General features: G+C 34.0%; 1 protein-coding gene across 2 annotated transcripts in view; it reads right to left on the reverse strand.

The window, feature by feature from the left end:
• The window catches only part of ppil2 (peptidylprolyl isomerase (cyclophilin)-like 2), a 30,222-nt gene extending 8,178 nt beyond the window's left edge, over positions 1-22,044 (reverse strand). For both annotated transcript variants that reach the window (XM_026240679.1, XM_026240680.1), the window contains exons 1-14: positions 21,902-22,044; positions 21,590-21,639; positions 20,692-20,737; positions 20,148-20,210; positions 19,613-19,664; positions 16,714-16,765; positions 16,474-16,565; positions 15,759-15,848; positions 13,510-13,585; positions 10,009-10,169; positions 7,937-8,012; positions 6,908-7,014; positions 3,146-3,235; positions 2,472-2,505 (exon numbers count right to left, since the gene is read on the reverse strand). In XM_026240679.1, coding sequence (XP_026096464.1) covers positions 2,472-2,505; positions 3,146-3,235; positions 6,908-7,014; positions 7,937-8,012; positions 10,009-10,169; positions 13,510-13,585; positions 15,759-15,848; positions 16,474-16,565; positions 16,714-16,765; positions 19,613-19,664; positions 20,148-20,210; positions 20,692-20,737; positions 21,590-21,639; positions 21,902-21,933 — 1,021 coding nt within the window. In that variant the 5' untranslated portion in view covers positions 21,934-22,044. The remainder of the gene's footprint in view (positions 1-2,471; positions 2,506-3,145; positions 3,236-6,907; positions 7,015-7,936; positions 8,013-10,008; positions 10,170-13,509; positions 13,586-15,758; positions 15,849-16,473; positions 16,566-16,713; positions 16,766-19,612; positions 19,665-20,147; positions 20,211-20,691; positions 20,738-21,589; positions 21,640-21,901) is intronic.
• Between the last annotated feature and the right edge of the window lie 138 nt (positions 22,045-22,182).

Genomic DNA, 22,182 nt, shown 5'->3' on the forward strand with positions numbered 1-22,182 from the left:
CACAGCCTAACAGCGCACCATTATTACAGAAAGCTGCGTCTCTTCAAAAGAACATTGTGTGATTTGTCACACTCCTGACATCTTGTTACAGCATCCAAAACACATTTGGATAATTTGGTTAATATGATCTATTTTTCAACTAAATGGAGAAAAATAGGACGGCTGCACACATGATCAAAGCCTTCAAAAATAATAATAAATAAGCCACGTTATTATGGTTGGTATAATGTCAACATTTATCGGTACATATCTTTTAACGGTTCATATTAACGGGACAGTTCACAGAAAAATGTCAACTTTTACTCACCCTCACAATCTCAAACCTGTTTCTGAACCACAAATTTAATCAAGTACTGCTTGTTCCTCTGCCATTACAAAGTTTTTGTGAAAGTCATACAAAACTTTTGTATAAAGAACAGAACGAAATAAGTTATTAATTGCATCCAGTGTTCTATTATTATTTTGAATTAGATTTGTTTTTCATTTTAATTTGCAAGTTGTAGCAGTATTATTGTGTGATTTTGTCATTTTTGTTGTTGTTGTTTTTTAACAATATGTCTATATAGTTTTATAGAGTCCATTTTAGTTATTTTTGTACTTCAACTTAAACTAAAAGAAAATAAGAAATGTTGCTCTGGCAACTAGATGAAAAAAGACATTTAAGTTACTTGTGATTTCAGTTAATGTCTATTTTATTTCAAGTAGTGATTTTTTTTAATGAGTTAAATTTTTTTGAAATAACATTCACTGAGAAGATCAGACTTAAAAAATCTGTTCATCATAATTGATATCGTAATTTTTTTTATTATTGTCATTTTAGAGCTTAACAACCCCAGTCCATATTAACTTCAATAAGTGAAAAAACATTGCCATATTATTAAAAAAAAATCCTCCTCCTGTATTCTACACAAGAAAGGAAGTCATAGAGATATGAAACAACAAGAGTAAATGACAAAATAATGATTTTCATTTTTTTGTGAATTATTCCTCTAAAAAAGGCATGTGCCTTTAATTACACTATTGTACAATTACAATCAAGAGAATTGATTTGTATAATTATTGTTATTCTGACAGATGCATCTGAAAATGCATCATTGTGGACTGAGGACACAGCAAACTCTTCCCTAACATCTGTGAAGAGACATTTACACTCGATTAACTAAAAGCACACATTTGATACAAAATCTCACCCCTTTATTTCCTTCTATTTCAGGTTAAATGCAATAGCAAACCTCGTCTCAACGTGCATGGTAATATACGTGAGAGGATGACTGGAAGATAGAAGTTGCTTCTGACCTTCAGGTCTAACACTAAACACATTAAATTTCACTCTCTGTTAAAATCTTTCAGTCTCCTTCCTTCTCCTCGTGCTTTCAGTCCTTCTTTTTACACAAAGGTCTCAGGTGAAGCTGGTGCATTTTTTATGGGATTGAATTTTAGATACATGGGAATAGAGTGCACTAACTCCTTACCCTTTCTGTTTCTCAGTTAGGCCTGCACCTTTTAACACTCATGAACACTGGAAAACATCCCTCGCAAATGTGCGTCAAAAAAGCCATTCAGTTTGATGTTCTGACGAAAGCGGAGGTCATGTTGTCTAGACAGCTCAGGAAAGTCTGAGAAAGCTGACCAACTGAATATGAAAAAGACTAACAAAGACTAAACTTCCTGTAATTGCTTTCATTCGAAAAACCTTGGCAATTTTAAGGAGTATTACAAAAATGTGCATGAGTCATCATACTGACTTGTAACTAAAACCATGTATTCAGTATATTTTGCACTTTGGTGAGGGTAGATGCCATATTTAATTTGATGTGATTGGAAACAAGGCTCTACTTGCACTTTCCTGGAAAAATATCAGGTTAAATATCACTATTGCTCACAGTTTTCCAAACAAAATTTGAAGAGGGAAGTCAAGGAGGACCATGTTGTAAAGTACCCCGCTGCGGATGGTACAATAAAACACATTTTTGTGCATATGATGTATATATGAGGACATGAGTGAAGTACAAAGCTTTGTTCACAAAATAAATCATTGGTTAGCAGCCAAATGCCACATTGTGATCATGGAAACATTTGGATTCATGTTGAATGAGAGCGGTATGTGAGCCCATATATTTGACATTGACATGTATTTCAGTTTCACTTTCCCTGAGTGTCCATTACTTTGGAATTTTGGAGAAAACATGAAGATACGAGACAAGAGATCTGCTTGTGTCACACAGCTCTTACTGGGATTTATGAGAAAACATTCATTTTTGTGAGAAAATATACTTAAAGGTGACTTAGATATATGTTCAATGACTTTTAATGCACTTTTAAAAGTCTAAATGACCTTAAAAGCAGAATTTGTACATTGTAAATATATTGCATATAATGTGCAAATAATCATCCCTGACAGTTCGAGTTGTAACCGTTACACATCAGAGATTAAAATGATAAATGATTGAGAACAAATGTAAAATGATTACCTGTACCAGTCCCTGTAGGGTCTCCTCCTTGAATCTGAAAAATAACAAATAACATAAATAAGCAACATTTTCAAAGATAATTTTTTTTTTTTTAAGGTAATTCTATGGCTTTAAATGGCTAAAAATCTATGGGAACTCCAATATCATGGAAAATGCCAAGCCTGAACAAAAATGTAAATTAAAAAAAAAAAAAAAAAATCTATGGCTGGTAAGCGATTCATTTTTGAAATCGAATTAATTACATGATGTGGCGATTAATTAATCTTAATTAATAGTAAAAAATAATAGTATCATATTTGCACTCGTGTGTTATTGCACTTAGCCTATTGCTCATGTGATATTACTTAACTATATGATGTAAATATGAGACAAAAACTCAAACAGAAGGCATTGAATTTTAGGGACATTCTACATTCTCTAGGCTCCATAGAGTTTTTGCCTTGCCTCATATTTGTCATCAATCAACTGTATGAAATGTCAGATGATCCACATAGGTTTGGTGCAGGGCAAGTGCGTTAAATGCATTAATAATTTTAACGCATTATTTTTCACCATAATTAATTAAATCTAATTAACGTGTTAAATAACCAGCCCAAAAAAAAATCTAATATCTAAACTACTTCACTTGCATCAATACAATGAATAAAATGTAATTTTATGAAAAACTGGTTTACCATGAAATTTCGAATAGAGCGGTGGAATACTGTGCCATCATAATATCCTTTCTTACACAGTTTAATAAAGTTTTCTCCAGCCTTGGGGACCTGCAAGGAATTAAACAAATACCAGTTTTAATGTCAAGAAATTTGATTTATAAAAAACTGTTTGTTTGGAGACCATACAAATCACAAAGTATCTCAGGACAAGCAATAACAACATTCTTCTGAAGATCTTAAAACTTGATAAAGAATCGACCAAATCTCCAGGAAGTATGCAAATTGTAAATAGTTGAAAATACAAAACAAAAAAAGTCAAAGTAAAAACAAATAAATTAAAAATGACAAAAAAAAAAGAAAATTTTTGATTTATTTTTATTATTGTGACCAAAAAAAGTAATTACTTTAATGCAAGAAAAATTATTATTTTATTATTAAACAAATGTATTTATACATCATGGAAGAATGCACTGCACTTAATAAAAACAAATGTCTGTAGAGCTTAATTATTATAAAAAATAAAGCCACAATGCAAAACAATTTTGATTATCCTTTTTTTTATTATTATGATATTTGAGGTGAAATACATGATATTTCTTGTCAAGATTCAACCAGTCTCCAAGCCCGTGTCCAATTAAAGGACTGCAAAACATACACATTTATGAAACTGCAGCTTGCATCTTTTAATCACTTATGAATATTACAGGAACTGTGTCCACTATAACTTCAGACGATGACAATTATTTAACTTAAAATATATACAAGCCCTTCTCTCAAAGCCCTTGTGTGCTACCAAAAGGACCGTCTGTTGGCTATAAACATCAATAAACAGTTAGGTTTGTTAGTAATACATCTGGCAGCACTGAATGTTGGAGTCTGCTAGGTCATTCAGGAAGCGAAAGGCTTGTTTATGTAAGAAAACAAAGCACTGAAAGTTAAAGCAGTTGTTTCCTCTCCCTCTCTGTTAATGTTTGTGTGTTTGTTTCTATGGCGATAAGACATCCCTCTCTTCAAAAAAAAAACCTCTCCAAGGCAATAAACTGATTTAGTGTTTAGGAAAGACTGTGTGCTTTACTGGGAGATGCAGAAGCAAATTCCACAATAAACCTTTCTAAGTCACCCCGAGAGGAGGTCCAGCATGTCAGATCTTAAAAAAACATTTGCATTTCAAATGTCACACACTCATGCATGAAAAGCACACAAAACACCTACAAAAATAAAGTTGTCAAGTAAGATCTCAATCATCTGCTCCATCTAGACCTGACAGTGTTACATAACTGTCCACAATGATATTCCAATCTAGATGCCATCATGTGCTGCAAACTCTAAACCCTGGACAAGAGGGCGTTTGTTTCTAGACAAATCAAAAACGAACAAAAAAAAATTCATATTTTAGAAGACTAGTTCGTTTTTGCATTTGCCTCATTTTCTAAATAATTAAGCGATTTCCAGCCAAAATACTCATAACTACAATGCTAAAAACAGTAACACAAAATAAATATAGAAATTATTTTTATTTAATATTCAATTATACATATATTATAAATATTTAAATTCTAAAGTGCTTATAAAGTCTAGGTTTCATTTTAAAGTCCTTGTATTTACTGTATTTCTAACTAGATTACTGTAAAAAAAATGGCTTAATTGTTATGAAAAGTAAAACACAATAAATAGGCAAAATATAATACTATTAATGCTTACAGTGAGATATGAATGTAATCTTGACATTTTTCTTTCCCTTTCATAAGATTTACCAGTACAGTAATAAAAAAAAAAAAAAAAAAAAAAAAAAAAAAAGCTACTACTTTGTTAACACTGCACCACAAATAGAATCATCACAGATGCAGGCAAACCACAGGAGGGAGGCAGTGGAGGAGAGGAAGAAAGAAAGAAAGCAGAGGGTAATTTCCTTATCACTGTGACCTCTCCTCTTTATCCTGATTTGACAAGCACACAGCCAATGAAAAGACACAAAAATAGCACCTAGTTACTAGGAGTATGAAGAGCATAAATACTGTTTCTGTGTCCATTAGGCAGTGTTCACCTTCCCAAGACACAATGTCACACACACACACACACACACGCTACCTGAGGATGCATTTTATAGCTGTCAATGCAAACCTGAAATATGACAAAGTACTTCAGTTTTCACAATATGTTCCCTAAGCTTTAATTCTAATATTTAAGGAATTTTCTAACCAAATAAAGTCTTTTATCCTGTGGCCTTGTAAAGGCTGTCTGCTGCTTTTGTGCACTGCATCAATTAAAGACTGAGCCAAATTGTTCATGAAAGTGATAAAATAGTGCTTAAACACAATAAATGTGATTTAAGTGTATGGAATCTTATGGTGTAATTAAAAAGTCTGTAAAGACAAAAGCTCACCAATTTCCCAGCCTTGTGTTAAAGTGAAACACTAAATGATAGATATAAAGGGATTGATGTGCAGCTTTGACCTGGGAGTGAGAGCCTGGCACACGCTCTCACATAAATAAGAACAGGGACCCTGCATCTGCTCAGCTGAGAACAGAGAACTATGTGTAAGTTTTACCGCCAGAGCAAGGCCAGAACGAACACCATTTTTCTGAGGAAGTGTTTTATGGCAGGGATGATTTTACAAGCTCAGTGGGACACAGAGATCATCAAGGAAAAGAAATGAGAAGAGAGAAAACGCATTAGAATTTGACATTAAGAGCAAAAACAGGTAAGACAGTAAGAAAAACAAGACAACGCAAAAACAAGAAATAAAGAAAATGGAGTCAGTCAATCAATGTAGGTCAGCAGTTGCAGTGTGTCAGTGAGGTGGAGCACTCTGAACACATGAATTATACATTATGTACAGACAAGACGGCCTTTAGACCATTACTCGCACACAGAGCAAGGACATTAAACAACCACACCTCTGCTCACTCCAGAAATATGTGTTTTTATAAGCTAGTGTGAATTGGAAATTAATTGTATATTATGCCGTATGTGAAATGACTGCATTGACCAACAGAAAGCTGCTTTGTTTGAAAGTGACCTCTGTGTGAGTGGTGCTTTATGCATTACTACAATACTGGACAGTTTTTGCAGAATTTCTACTAATTTGATCATATCTTTAAGCCACAACTAAAAATGTATTTACAAAATGTAACTACACAAAATATCAAACAAGTACCATTTATTTTAAAGAAACATAGCATAAGCACACTTTTCAAACAAAAAAGTTTGTTAGATTTTAAAATATGAAATAATCAAATTGGCATTCAAAAGTAAGAGACAACGTTAATAGTTTTTAAAGTTAAAGCATCTTCTGCTTACCAAGCTGCATTAAAGGGTTGGTTCACCAAAAAATGAAAATTATGTAACAACTTTTTTCAATTTGCACAAACTTTGAGAAACATTTTTACTATTGTATATTATTAATCTGCTTAAACACCTGTGTGAACTTGATTGGAACTGATATATCCAAAAACATGACCTTTAGGCCAGCTGGTTAAAAATTATTGAAAAACTGGCACAAAAATGCGAAGTTACTTTTGAGAAAAGCTCTAGCAACAACTGTCTGCAGATGCCACTTACTTTAATGTTTTGTTTCTAATGCAATGAAAGCATGACTTAAGTGTCCAAAAGTGGACCACAGTCAGATCTGGTCTTGATCTGACACCGTGACAGCAAACAAGGTGCCAAACAGAGCCAGAAAAATCCCATTTAGATAATGAGCCCATAAGATGACAAGAAATGTTACACAAAAACAGAACAACTTTAACCACTGAGGTTTGTGCTAGTGTTCACGTTACCTTATCACAGTGCAATTCCACATTCAGGTCTCCTTTGTTTGTGTGCAGGCGGACATAGCCTTTCTTCTTAACATATTGGTAGCGAACGGCATCATCAGAAATAGCATCTGAAATCACAAAATAAATATTTTCATTCTTTACATTTATGAATGACTCTGCTGTGGACAGTACTGACTGTATCATAACAGCCTTATACTAGTCTGAAAGAGAATGAACAGATATGTGAGACCGCTTTGACAGCTGCCAGATGGTTTCCTGAGGTATACTAAAGCCAGATTCACTCTAAATGAGAATAAAATACGAACCAGCTCTAATTCTTGCCAGGTGTTTCAGGTACTGCAATGATGCAATGTTATGAAATGCATGCAACTTCTTCCAAGCATAAACAAAATGGGAAATGTTGTCATTTGTTGTGTGCATCAGCAGTCATGGTGTCATTTACATTTGCACATTTGGCAGAAGCATTAACCCAAAGCAACTAATGCATTCAAGATAAGTAGGCAGTAAAGAAATGGTTTACCCAAAAATGCAAATTTGCTTAAAATTTCCTCACCTTAAAACGTCTTAATGATTGATTTGCTTCTTGAGTGACTTCACAAGATGCTAACTAATGGACTGGAGTGGTGTGGATTATGTGGCTTACTGTGATGTTTTAATCAGCTGTTTGGGCACTCATTCTGACGGCACCCATTTACTGCAGAGGATGCATTGGTGAGCTAAATTTCTCCAAATCTACATCTTAGATGGCCTAAGTGTGTATAAATATTCAGAAAATGTTCATTTTTGGGAGGACTCTTCATTCAATTAATCCAATCAGAATCGGAAGTGTGCTCAAATACAAAGAGTAACTTGGAGAAGGGACAACGAGAGAACTAATGTCAAGTTTGTCACTGATTAATACCAACCTTGCCCCATGGACTGTCAGATGCATATTTCACACAAAAGTGGCAAGAGCTGGCTGAAACTGTCAGCTGACTGATTTGTTTGGTATGAGTAAGCAAGGAAGCATTTCATTTCAAACTCCATTACCTGCTTCATTGGTGGTGGCTGGAGCCATCGCTGTAGATGTGAAGGAGGCTGACACTCTTCCAGTGGAATAGTGAGCCTGGGAGGAAGAGAGACCGACACGGTTTACAGATAAGACAAAATAAGCTATAACACCCACATCTAAAACAACTAAATGATCTTCATATGCAAACCATCACTCAAACACCTCCTAATGTGTCTTTCACACTTAACAACAGTGTTTGATCCCCCATTCACTGTGAAGACAGACAGAGAGGTGGACGTGTTTTATTGATTGCTGTGGGACAATTCAGGTGTGTTTGGATGTGTCTGTGTACTGATGTTTCTTCTCAACAGGTCTGTGCTCAAAGCTCACTTGCTGATCTTAAACGAACAGTGAACGAAACAGGCTTTTCTTTATCATTTTGTCATTTGTTTCAATATTCAAATGGAAGTCATCTAAAGTAATAAACTACACAACCATTCAAAGGTACACAATGAGTAATGCATTTTTGTGAACTTATAATTTGAATTTAAATCTATCACTATTAAAAATGGCTATTTCATGATTTATTTTGCTTAAATGTTGGGCTCGGGACTGTTATCTTTGGGATATTATAGTTATCTTAGTATGGTGTGGAAGTAGCAAAGCTAATTCAGTAGGACAGTGGGCCTGGATGTCTGTCTATTTCAGCGTCACAATGCCAATCCAACACAGCTAGGGCTGAAATAGACTGGCATTCATGCTAAAATAAGTGGAGCCAATTTCATTCAGTGCCTGCACAGTGAATAGCCTGAGCAAGCAAAGCTAATATAGCTGAAAGCACGGGGGCAGACACACTTCAACCTGAGCTAAAAGAAGACTTGAGACACGGCCAGAGATGCACTTAAAACCATCGCAGAGAATGAAAAAAAAAAGAAAAAAAAAAGAAAAATGGTTTAGATACCAGGTAACTATCTGGAGTCATTTCCTAGGAAGTGGGTAATTGGTGTGTTAATTTTAGATCATTAAAACAAAAATGCAACAAAAAAAAATGATGCGACTTTCAGAAGAAATTGTTAATCTTGCTGTGAGTGTATGTGGTCGGTTGAGGATCCTGCGAGGCATTTTCTTCTGCTCCAGTTGCTGTTTGATGGTGGTAGAGTCTGAGAGGCAAATCACCTCATAATACACAGACACTTCAGCATGCATACACACACACACACACACACACACACACACACACAGCAAGACACTTCACTGTGACCCAAACATCACTGCACAGAACTGCTTTATCTGGCCTCAAACACCTCGCAGGATTGCACCATTGGCACCCATTATTACACCACTGAAGGTCTGAGATTTGTAATCCTTTTAAGTTATTTGTCTTACACTCACAAAGGATCCATTTCAGTGTTAAAAATGTTTAATTTTAAAATATAATTACAATTAAAAAGATTTCATATAGTTTAGAATTTAAACCTGTGCAAAGTTTAATTTTTTAGCATCTTCTATTATTCTAACATACCGATTTTCTGCTCAAGAAACATTTCTTTTGATTATTAATGTTGAAAACATTTAAGATTTTTGCAGAAACAATGTTTTTTATGATTTTTAGAAAATAAAAAGTTCAAAAAGGAACAGCATTTTTAAATAGAAATCTTCTGTAACGAATATCTTTACTGTAATTTTTATCAATTTAATACATCCTTGTTGATTACAAGTATTAATCAAGTTTACCTGAAATAGAAACATTAAATTACGTTAAATTAAATTCTGGTTATGTCCACCTTTTAGAATTAAACATGTTGTTTTTGCTACTGTTAAGAATTGTATATACAAGTTAGTTTTGATATGAGTGGATAATATTTTCATTTTGTTCTGTATGATAAATAATTTCGGTACTGTGTGGAGTCACCATTTAATATCTCATTTCAAATCTAGATTGTGGTGCACAACCAGTTCAAAAATGTATTTGAGTTTGTGTTTCTCATGATATATAACCACTTTAAAACAACGACAGACTGAAAAGAGAAATGAATCAAGGAAGACAAAGAGGAGAGAGAAGACTTGGCCACATACCACAGCTAGAAAAGCAATATCTTAAAACACTCACAGCATTGAGCTTGTCTGTTTTTTTGGCTTCTGGCACTTTCATAGTGGAGGCCAACATCTCATCTCCTTTATAGTCTCTGTAGAGCTCTGCTAACGTTTCTCGCGTCTCCAGGTTTGTGCTTTTCAGATGGTATGATGGGTCCTGCTTGGCTTTCTCCTCATCTGTAGGGGATAAAAATGTGACATAAATGTGACTTCTTCACAACATAATACAACAGTCACAAAAACTTGGTGAGCTTGCATATGATGTATATGTTAAAATGCTTTTGTTTTGGACTTTCTATTCCATTTACATTTAGTCATTTGTTAGATGCATTTCTCCAAAGCGACAAATGAGAACAACAGAAGCAATCAAAACCAACAAAAAAGGGCAATAACAATTAAGTAATTGAAGACGTAAAAAAACCTTGGTTTCCACAAAAAAATTAAGCAGTACAACCATTTTCAGCAATGATAATAAGAAATGTTGAGCAGCAAATCAACAAATTAGAATGATTTATGAAGGATCATGTGACACTTCAGCTTCTCATCACAGAAATAAATCACATTTTAATATTGAAAAAATTTTTTTTATTGTAATAATGTTTACTGTATTGTAGAGCAAATAAATGCAGTCTTGATCATAAGAGTTGTCTTGTTAAGCTTAAACTTAAACAATTATAATGCACTATAACTGTGGTTAAAACTAGGGATTCACCAATAGGAATTTTTGGGACCGATACTGATTTTCACAAACACATGGCCGATTCCGATACTGATACCAATATGTATGTTACTGATAATGCAACTGAGAGAGAGAGTTTAATGTGCACTTCTCGTGCTGTGTTTTGTTTAGCTCTTATTGTGATTTATTTTTTTTGGAATGAAAAAGGACATAATAAAAGTAATAAAACATGGTTTGGTCATCATTCAGATGAGGTCCGCTACACTTATGAAAGTTACAAAAGTTATTTACAGGTGTAACTCAAAAAATTAGAATATCATGGAAAAGATCCTTATTTTTTGTAATTTAATTAAATATATCGAGAGTTTTTTTGTTTCAATTCTGATGGTTACGACTTACAGCTTAGGAAAATTAAAAATTCATTATCTCAAAAAATTTGAATATTACATTTTGAGCTTGATTAGTTTGATTCATTTTGAGTATAAATACTGGGTACCTTTTGGGCTAGTTTAAAACATGCAACCACAATCATGGGAAAGACTACTGACTTGACAGTTGTCCAGAAGACAATCATCAACACCCTCCACAAGGAGAGTAAGCCACAGAAGGTCATGGCTGAAATGGCTGGCTGTTCACAGAGTGCTGTATCAAAATATATTCATAGAAAGTTGACTGGAAGGAAAAAGTGTGGTAGGAAAAGGTGCACAAGCAACAGGGATGACAGCCTTGGGAAGATTGTCAGGAAAAGTTGATTCAAGAACTTGGGAGAGCTTCACAAGGAGTGGACTGAAGCTGGAGTCAACACATCAAGAGTCCCCACACTCAGATGTCTTCAGGAAAAGAGCTACAGCTGTCACATTCCTAGAACCAAGCCACTCCTGAACCATAACAAATCGTCAGAAGCATTTCACCTGGGGTAAGGAGAAAAAGAACTGGACTGTTGCTCAGTGGTCCAGAGTCCTCTTTTCAGATTAAAGTTATTTTAGCATTTCACTTGGAAATCAAGATCTGGAGTCTTGAGGAAGTCTGGAGAAGCACAGAATCCAAAGTCCATAGTGACGTTTCCAAAGTCAGTGATGATCTGGGTGCCGTGACGTCTGCTGGTGTTGGTCTATTGTGTTGACCTTGTGTTCCAAAGTCAATGCAGCCATCTACCATAATTAAACCTGCTTTGGAGATCTTGAACATTTCTGTTTTGTAAATCTTTTTTTGATTGATCTTTGAGAAAATATTCAGTTTGTGTGCAATGAATCTGTATATAAGGAAGTTTGCTTTTTTGAACGAAATTACAAAAACTTTTACATGATATTCTAATCTTTTGAGATGCACCTGTAGTCAAGAATAGTGTGCAATCTTTTGTCTTTTGTTATTTGATTGTCATTAAAGTGAAGACAGCAATGCTGGGATTATGCAACAGACACAGCTCAGTGCCTTCACGCAGTAAATTAATAAACTGTTGGTTTGTTATATTAGCCTATTTCCTTATTTAGCCGAATCCGCAAATGGTTGTAAATTGAGGAAAAATCTGACGATAAATATCGGTGGTCGATACATCGGGGCATTCCTAGTTACAATTATTTACAATTTGACATTATAAATACAATTTTAATGTACAAGGAATAGTATAATGCATCATATGGGATTCAAGAGCTTTTCATGTTTTTTTTTTTTGATTAAAATGTTGAAGTTCTACAGAGTAAAGCAGCCCCATCATCATGAGATCTGCTGTAAAAGCAGAGTGTTGTGCAGTGTTGTGGTGCTGTCAGTTATATGGATCTGTCCAGCTAATTTAAGACCGGCAGGTCACAGTGACACACACACATAGCCATCTTGCATTCCTGTCATGGTTAATTTTATGGCCTTTTGAGTATGCCATGTTCAGACCTTCCACTGAATTCCCAACATCTGGCAAACACACTTCTTTCATTAATTCATTATGCACTGTGATTCCTCAGCGGATAGCGTAGAGCTCTACTTCATTAACCAGTTAGTTAATTTCCTAAAATCATCACAGATGGGCTAATGCAGGTAATATGGCTACATAATAAAATATAAGGAATAGAAAAGTAATGTGAAAATAGCACACCTGAGCCTGTAGCTAAATGATTCAACTCTCACAGGATAAGTCTAATTGACTGACAGGCAGGGCATGGTGGGAAAATAGGAGCCAAAAGCCTTGTAGTCAGAGCTTACATTAAATCCATACTACCAAATAAATGTAATATACAATTTAAAAATCCAATTGTTCCTAGAAAAAGACATTATTACTAAAGTCCAACTGATAATTCACTCTTTTAGAACTTTTTTTTTTTCATTATTTTAAGTGCTCTGTTGTAAACCACACATAAGTGTTAATTTTAAGATTTAATTATTTACTAATAAAACTATTACAGTATATATTATTTTATATTTTTTATACAATTTCAGAATTGGATTTCTTATAATATATTTTGAACTTTTTTAATTAATCATTATCAATTAAAACCATTTCAGCATTTTACTCATTTATGTTTTAGTAATTTTGTTATGTACTATTGTAATATTTTATTAGGGGTAGTTTTTTCATATTTTTATTTGGCTTACATTTATTTCAGTTTTAGTGTTATTATCAATTAGATCTCAAATAAACGGTTAAAATTTTCATTTAGGTTTTTAATTTAATAATTCTATTTTATTTCTTTTTAATAATTTTAGCTTACAATAAGACACTGCTGCACACAAAATGTACACATACTGTAATCATACTTTAAGTCAGAGTTGTATGCTCTTTCCAAAATAGCGAGACATTTGTTGAAATGAACTGAATTCTTTGTACTGCACTGAAAACACTGAACTCACCAGGATCGAGGACTTTCATATTGTTTTTCACATGAAAGAAGTTGGAGACATTGAATTTATCCAGATTTGTGGGATCCTGTGATATAAAAGGACAAAATGAGATGTTATACGACAACTCCAGATTTGCCGACAAACTATGCAGGGATCATTATGTAAAACAAATCAAATATGTACTCATCACAGGACTGCACAGTTGTTATAAAACAGCTCATATCATATTTTTCCCAAAATAGAAAAACAAGTAAACAACTCTCTAATGAATATGTTTTGGCAGAGTTTTATCAGTTTAGTGGAAATGTTGCTGGCTGGACAGTTTGAGGGCTCGCCTGCTGCAACACACTCTCACACAAACAAAAGAGAGTTCAGGACCTTCTCATCTCTCTCTCTCTCTCTCTCTCTCTCTCTCTCTCTCTCTCTCTCTCTCCTCCACACTTTGAGTGACCCACCATAATATCCGTTCCAAATAGGTCAGACAGTGAAACTGTACCACAGCCCGTTTCAGTCCTGCCATTTCAGCTAAACTCCTACTCTACCAGCTCTATCTTTTCAAATATTCCCCCCCATCAATCCTTTTAAAACTCCCCCAGCTTTCCCACCCAACATGGCACCCAAAATAACCTCTGTGTCTGTCTGGAAACCCTGCCGCCCGTCACCTCCCTGACCTGCCCTTCCTCCCGCTCCAGGGATAGACACTCTGAGCCATATGGCCTAATCTCACCCGAAAATAACTCCAAGTCCATTTCTATTTCTCCAAACACCCCCATAACACCCATCAACTCTCTCCTTGACCCAATATAAACCATGCAAGAACAGCACGGCTTTGCTTGCTTTCTCTGAATAAGGACACCGCAGTTTACACACACACACATACACACACACACACACACAGAAAACACAGAGTCAAAGAGTCTTTCACACATGCCCACGCTTCCTTGTCTGAAGGAAGACATGCCATAGACTTCTGTCCTTACATAAGTGCTGTCATATTATAAATTTCACAACAGATTCTGTATTCCCATATTACTGCATAAAAATGCACAGGACATGCAAACATACCTCAACAGTACCCTTCAAAAGTTTAGGGTCTGGAAGACATTTTAAAATGTTTTTGAAAAAAGTATTTTAAGCTCACCAAAGTGCATTTAAATAAAAATACAGGAAAAAAAAGCAATAACGTGTAATATTAACAGTTTATATTTGTCAAATGCAATCCATTCCTGATGGTAAAACTGAATTTGCATTAGCCATCACTTTTCAGTTTTCAGTGTCACATGATCCTCCAGAAATCTTTTAGATAGGCTGATTTGAAGCTCTGTGGATGGCATGCTGTTGATTACCAAGGACAAAAACTTAGCCTTGATTTTTAATTCCACATGATGACAAACTTGTTTGCAGTTATATACGTTTCAAAGCACAGTTGTGCAAGTTTGTATTATTTGTGTTAAAGTGTTTATATTAATGTCACCTTACCAAAAGGTAAATCCCTACAAACATCCATTAGTCTTCAGATGCTAGAAGCTACAAGATAATTTTTCTGTCTAGTTTTTTTGGTATCTTTGTTACCAGGTGTACAGGCTTTATGGGGACATAACTCATAAAAGGGTTTCAAATATTAATTTAAAAACACAAATCATATGTTAACTATGTGGCTCTTTTGAAACAGTGAACATTTTAACATTTATCCTGATTAAATGACTGTGGGATTAGTGTTGTAATAGCTAACTAAAACAGATTAAAACAAAAATCATTTGCAGTAAATGAAATAAAATGTAATAAAATATAAAAAAATTACACTTAAAAAAAAAAAAGTATTTTAAAATAGGTTTAAAATACTATATAAATATATATAAAAAAAAGTAAAACAACTGACTAAAGCTATTGAAATTAAATCTAGATTAAAATACTAATAAATACTATGAAAGCTGAAAATATATTTATTATTGTGGCATGCAAATGACTCTGGCTGTCTGTCAATCATCAGAATCAGCCTGACTGTCTGTTTCTCTCGACAGCTGTAATCGCTGTGAACAGACTGTACATTAAACCTGCCATTTCATAACACTCTAATCACACAGAAAGCACAGGTTTTGACATACAACCATATACAAACGTCAAACTAACTGGCCAACCTGTTGCTTGAACCTCTTGTGTACAGAAAGCGTGTAGGAAATCACAGCTATGCTGACATAACGGCACCCTCACTTGATCATACTCAGCAGTCATGAACACACACTTCCTATGCCTGTCACCTGTAGTGTGATGAGGTCCTGACGAGTGAATGGTTCGTCTGTCAGCAGGTCTTTATAACTCTTTGTCTTGATGTTGAGCTGTTCCACTGCCTAAACAAAACACACATCCACAGAATATTGACTATTCAGGTTCACATTTATACCATTTAAAGAAGGTTAACACATCAATAATAAATTATTGACGTCAGCGTGATATTAAAGGGGGGATGAACAACTGGATTTTTCTTGCTCTTTAGGTGTAAAGTAGACCTACATTTTTAACCATGCATGGAAATCGAAGAGCAAAAAAAGTGTAATCCTGGATGAGATGTCAACTGCATTAATGACTTCAATTTCATTATATGGATCCAGAAGACTTGCAATATAGTGCACGAGTCATGTGGACTACTTTAATGGTTCGAGTTCAACCATCAGTGGTTACAGTTTTCATTGACAAAACATGAATTAAAAAACATTGTGCTCCATGAAAGATGACAAAAATCCGGATGGAGGATGGATAAATTAATTTAAATGTATAGGTTTAAATTAATTAATTCATATTTTATTTATACAACTAAATATACATTTATAAATATTTGTTTTTATAATATGCATTATAACCTATTTTTGGGGTACTACTACAAATACAAAATGTTAAATTTTAAACATAAAAATGGCTATTTAAAAAGTCATGAAAAACTGAACTATGACCCTTGAAAGATTTGGGATGTTTTACCTCATAGGAGAACACATTTCCTGTGACTTTGTTGGCAACAATGTGGGAGTTGTTTGTGAACACTGTGTAGAGCACAGGACAGTGGTACTTCCCTAAAGTACAGGAGAGAAAGACAGAATACACACTGTAGAGGACTTCAATCCATTATCTCGTCATTAGCACATATTGTTGTTGACGCAGGCCAGGTAAGAGGATCACAAGCACACACGCACGCACACACGCACACACAAACATATTTACCTTCATTGTTTTTGCTGAAGTTAAGCTTGATGAGGGATTTAGCCTCAAGCTTCTACAGAAAGAGAGGGAAACAGGAAGTTAAGTAGACAGTGACTACACCTGTGAGACTTTGGCTTTCTGACACACCTTCATTTAAAAGATAATGTTAGTGTCTGATTTATTTACCATGAATTTGCGGATTCACACGGCACATGTTTGGGCAATGACAAAACAAGACACAATCTAGATAGCACTCATTTCAAAGACCATCATGCAACGCTGTGGCTAGTATGGGTTTAATCATATTAAGTAAATTCCTGTCTCTAATAACACTTGAGATGAGATGAGCAAAGAAAGATTTATATGTTTGCCAAAAGTGCTACTTGCTGAGCTGACCGGCTTACTTTTTAACAAATAGTAAAACTCTATATATCATCTTTATAATAAAACTGTAATAAAAAGAAAGAGCTGCACATTATTATTGAGGGCACTTAGTGTGATCAGCAAATGAATGGCTGTGATTTAATTAAATAAATATCAGTAATGTAACTTAGCACAAAATACAAATTCTTATAATTCACTCCAAATAATAACAATACATTTGTTAGATGAAAACTTATAACCACTATTAATAAAAATTATTATTCAAAATGACTGGTTTCCCTATATACTGTGACTGTATTCTGACACTACCACAACTAAAAAAGCTACAAAATTTCAGCCACAAAGTCTAAATTAAACACTTACAAAAAATAACAACATTGTGAATGTACTTGCATGTCACATGACCATTAACTGACATCAGAGAACTGTAAATATGCAAATGTGTCATTAAATTACTGAAATATTAATTAACCATTTCAATGTGTACTTCAAGAAAATATTTTCTACTGGGCTGACAAAGAAGTTTGGGAATGCCTGTGTTACAAAAGTGATCATGCCTTGCCTAACAAACACAAACTGACACTTCAAAAATGCTATAAATAAGAGTAACACATCATATCTTTTAACGCAAAATTGTAAAGCAGAACAGATGAAACCATGATGTCTGCACATGAGAACAAGTCATGGCATGTCGAAAGGATCTCTTAAAAGTCCCTTCAAAACACACACACACACACACAGTCTGTGTTTCTCAATAGGCCTAGTCAACTCCAGCTCTTACTTTCCTCTTCTCTGGTGAGACAAATCAATCATGAATACTTCAGATAACAGTCACACTGTGTGTACTAACACACACACACAAACTCAGTGGCATGTCCAGACATGCTCTCACTCAGATGCACAGCTATGAAGACGTAAAGATGCATTACAGATGACAGCCATGTGCTTTGATGGACACTGAATCTGAGTTTTGAAGAGAGTAAACACAGGATGTCCTACATCACACGCTCTGTAAACATTCACACAACTTCTGCTGATCAGATGCCAGTGCTAACCGATTATATATGCAGCGTGCACACAGAGATCCTATAACTCCTATTCCATAAATTAAGAGTGCAGTGACGTGCGTCCTGTGAACTGATGATTATGCAGCAATTTACACCCACATCCACTCCTGGCACACTGAACGCTGTTAGCCACCGTCAGCGGGCCTGTGAAATATCTTCATTATTGTCTCAATAATGATTTCTAGATGAGTACTGTAATAAGAGTATTTTCCCTCTAACCAACACATTAAGCTTGACTTCTCTCCAAAACATAAAATGAAACTCTCAGAGCACAAAATACCTACAGTTTGGAAGCATGTAATGAAATTAAGATTATGAAAGGCTTTCATTATCTTAACATTTTATTGGCACTTTCATCAGATTTAATTTCGTCTTTTATTTTTATTGTTTTTTAATTATTATTATTATTTTTTTTTACTATTTACTGTTACTTTTATTTCTTATGCATCTGTTATGATTATTTTAAAATGATTTTGGGTACAATAGAGCATTTCCCCTCACATTAAGCTCGACTATAAAACCAAATTAAACTCTCAGAGCAGAAAATATTTACAGTTTAGCAAATATGTAATGAAATTATGATTATGAAAGGCTTTGGGTTATCTTTTTTAAGTTTCTTGGGCTTAGACTTTTTTTAGAGGCTGCTAGGGTGTGCTGGGTGCTAGATGGTGATGCCATTTTAGCATTAAATAGATGATACTGTAGCATTTAAAATGTAATAATATTTTTTATATTAATTTTTAGGTCACTTTTATTTTAGAATGTATATTATATATGATTTTCATAATTTAAATTAACATGCTTGTTATTTTTACAAGCATTTTTGTGTTTATATTTATTTTTTATTATGTTTTACATGTAATATTTATATTTTATTTCAATTATAAAAAAAAAAAAAAGATTTTTAATATTTTTATTTAACTGGTTAGTGGCCCAAGGTAAAAAAACAAAAACACACGAGAGGCTCAGGAACCTAATTCAATGCAAGTCTATGGGATTTTTTGCCCCAGTTTATTATCTGAAAGGTAAAAATCATAAGCCTAATTTGCATAAAGAAGCTCTCCCATAAGTCTACTCAACATGTCACATGATTTAAGGTCCATATCACAAACAAGATACAAGTTTATTACTTTAGTTAAGAGGTTAACTAACCCTAAATACAAGTTGGAAAACATCCCTAAATATGATTAGTTTTCTAAAACCCGCAGTGACCATTTAAATCATGTGTATAACAAAAGATTCTGCTTTATAGCTTTGGATACTCTAGTAGGATGCACAGGCAAGCAGCTGGAGTTGATGATATTGCATTTCACTCATTCAAGCACTTGGGCTTCCCCTCGAATGGAGTCTGACGCTCTCTAGTGGTTGAATTCATGCAGGATTTTGATCATAAAAAGCTTTCACCTTTTTAAAGTGTATTAGTCAGTGTCAAATAAATAAAACATTATAAAAAGGAATAACTAGAATACCTCTCCAGTTATGGGGTTGGTACCAAACTTCTTAATCCAAGGCACTATGCTCCTAGAGAGAAAACAAACATTAATCTTTTTTTCTTGAATCAACACAGTAAAAAATGTACTATTGTAAAATATCACAATTTAAAATAACTTTTCTAGTTTAATATATCTTAAAATGTAATTTATTTTCAGCATCATTACTCCAGTCTTAAGTGTCACATGATCCTTCAGAAATCATGCTAATATTAATGTAGAAATCAGTTGGACTGTTTAATATTTTTGTGGAAACAGAATATTATTTTTCAGGATTTTTTGTTTTGATTTTTGATAATAGAATGTCAAGAAAAAAGAAAAGAAAACATTTTCTCTCTCTCTCTATATATATATATGTATATGTAAATGATTTTACTGTCACTTTTGAACAATTTAATGTATCCTTGCTGAATAAAAGTATTAATTTCACCCCCCTAAACTTTTCGAGGGTAGTGCATTTAATAATAAATACAAGCTACTATAAACAAGTGTATTATTTTGTATATATACTCACATTAGATCAAAAACCACCCCATCCACCGTGCACATGGGATACTCAAAGGGCTGAAGAGACAAACTATGCAAGAGATAAGAGATGAACATTAAAAACCATACATCTAGTATAAAACTAAAGCTGCTGTGTTATTTCTGAGCCACCAAACAGATCTGGCTACAAATATACTGACTGTTTTCAGAACAGTCCACCCAACTTCCAATTAAATGACGAAAAGACAGTCCAGCCCTAAACTCACATGATCTATTTGAGAACCATCAGGCCCCTCCAACAAAAAGAGCAATGCTTTAAAATTAGAAACATTTTCAGAAAGTCAATCTACAAATGTCTTACTATAATTGTCTCTGCAGATTAAACTAAAACAGGAGAAAAGTATTTTAAAACACACAGTAGCTTTAACTCACATAAAACCAATGAAATTCAAGCATTGTTTAAACACTGATCAACAGTTATGAAAGCAGGATCTATTGTGCTAGACCTAAATTACTGAAAAGAAGGAACATAAAGGACTTTTTCATCAAACATGAAAGACATGAAAACTCACCTGCAGTGATCAAAGGGCAGACGTCTGAAATTGGATTGTGGGATTTCTATAAACATGATGACAAAAGGCTTATTTTACTCATCCCAGTGGGTTATGGAGGAAAAAGCACCAACAATATCAAACAAAAAGTGCACTAAATAAAACTATATGCAGGGCGATCAAACAAACAACAAACCCAGACACAGGAAAACCAACAGCACTGTATACACTACTGTGCAAAGGTTGTTTTTTTTTTAAAGATTTTTTAAAATTGTGTTTTTATTTGTATATTTTGTGAACTATTATCAGGGTTGAAAAAATCTATGTTCTATTGTAATATATTGTAAAATTCGATTTATTCCTGTGATACAAAGCTGAATTTTATTAGCATCATCAGCATTCATCGTGACAAGATCCTTCAGAAATCATTATAATATGCTGATTTCTAGAAATATTTCTTAGAAAGCTCAAAAGAGCATTTACTTGAAATAGAAATATTTTTGTTACATTATAAATAGCTTTACTGTAATGTTGGATCAATTTCATGCGTCTCTGCTGAATAAAAGCGCAAGTAATAATAAATAAATAAAAAACTTCAAATTAATGGAATTTTGAATGTTAGTGTACATACCAAAGACCTGATTTATTATTCATTCAGGCCTGAAAAATCTAAATTTTAACATTTCCCTGATACTTACAATATTTCATGTGAATATTTTCCCCTCACATTACATGACACTACACTTTACTTTCTGAAACATACATACTGCAGTATGGCATGCTGCATCTAAACTGTAAATGTAAAATAAAAGTGTTTGTACAATGTATCCCAGAATGTTTTGTGTTTACTGCTGTTTTCAACAGTTGTTTTCTTAATACAAATAAATCAGTACATCTAGACTAGATTAAGAAACGTTACCTGATTTTTTCCCTCCATAAAACTGAGTGTATTCTGCACATGTGATGTACCTGAAACAGACAGATACAACAAATATTAACATAATTACACCGCTAGAAAGATGCAAGAATGACAGCTGAGCTTGTATAACGTTACAGTTTAAGACAAACCCGTTATAACCCTCAGCTTACACACAACACGATATCACTCCAAAAATGATGAAATCATCAAATATACGTTAACTGTATAAGGCTCTAATTATAGTTAACGTAGTGTTGAGAGCGAAAATGTCATATTCTAACGTTACTCGCGTTATGCTTTATTTCAACTCACATCTTATCTTTTTGATGCTGTCTTTTCCCCATTTTGTGGACCAAGAGGATGTAGCAAATAAAATAATAAAAGTTTATAAACGTCTCAACAACCAACCAACACAAATCCTCCTACTGTTTAAATCACACTTCCGGTCAGCGTTCAGTGCGACTATTAAATGTGTTCGGTGTGAAACAGAAGAACGTTTTTATTTTCCTTTTTCGACACGGAATATTTAGGTAACTAAAAATCTCAAAACATAATGAATGAAGCACATGTTAAGCCGAAAGAAGTTTTGGGGC

The sequence above is a fragment of the Carassius auratus genome, linkage group LG30F (genome assembly GCF_003368295.1).
Source record: "Carassius auratus strain Wakin linkage group LG30F, ASM336829v1, whole genome shotgun sequence".
Classification (NCBI taxonomy): domain Eukaryota; kingdom Metazoa; phylum Chordata; class Actinopteri; order Cypriniformes; family Cyprinidae; genus Carassius; species Carassius auratus.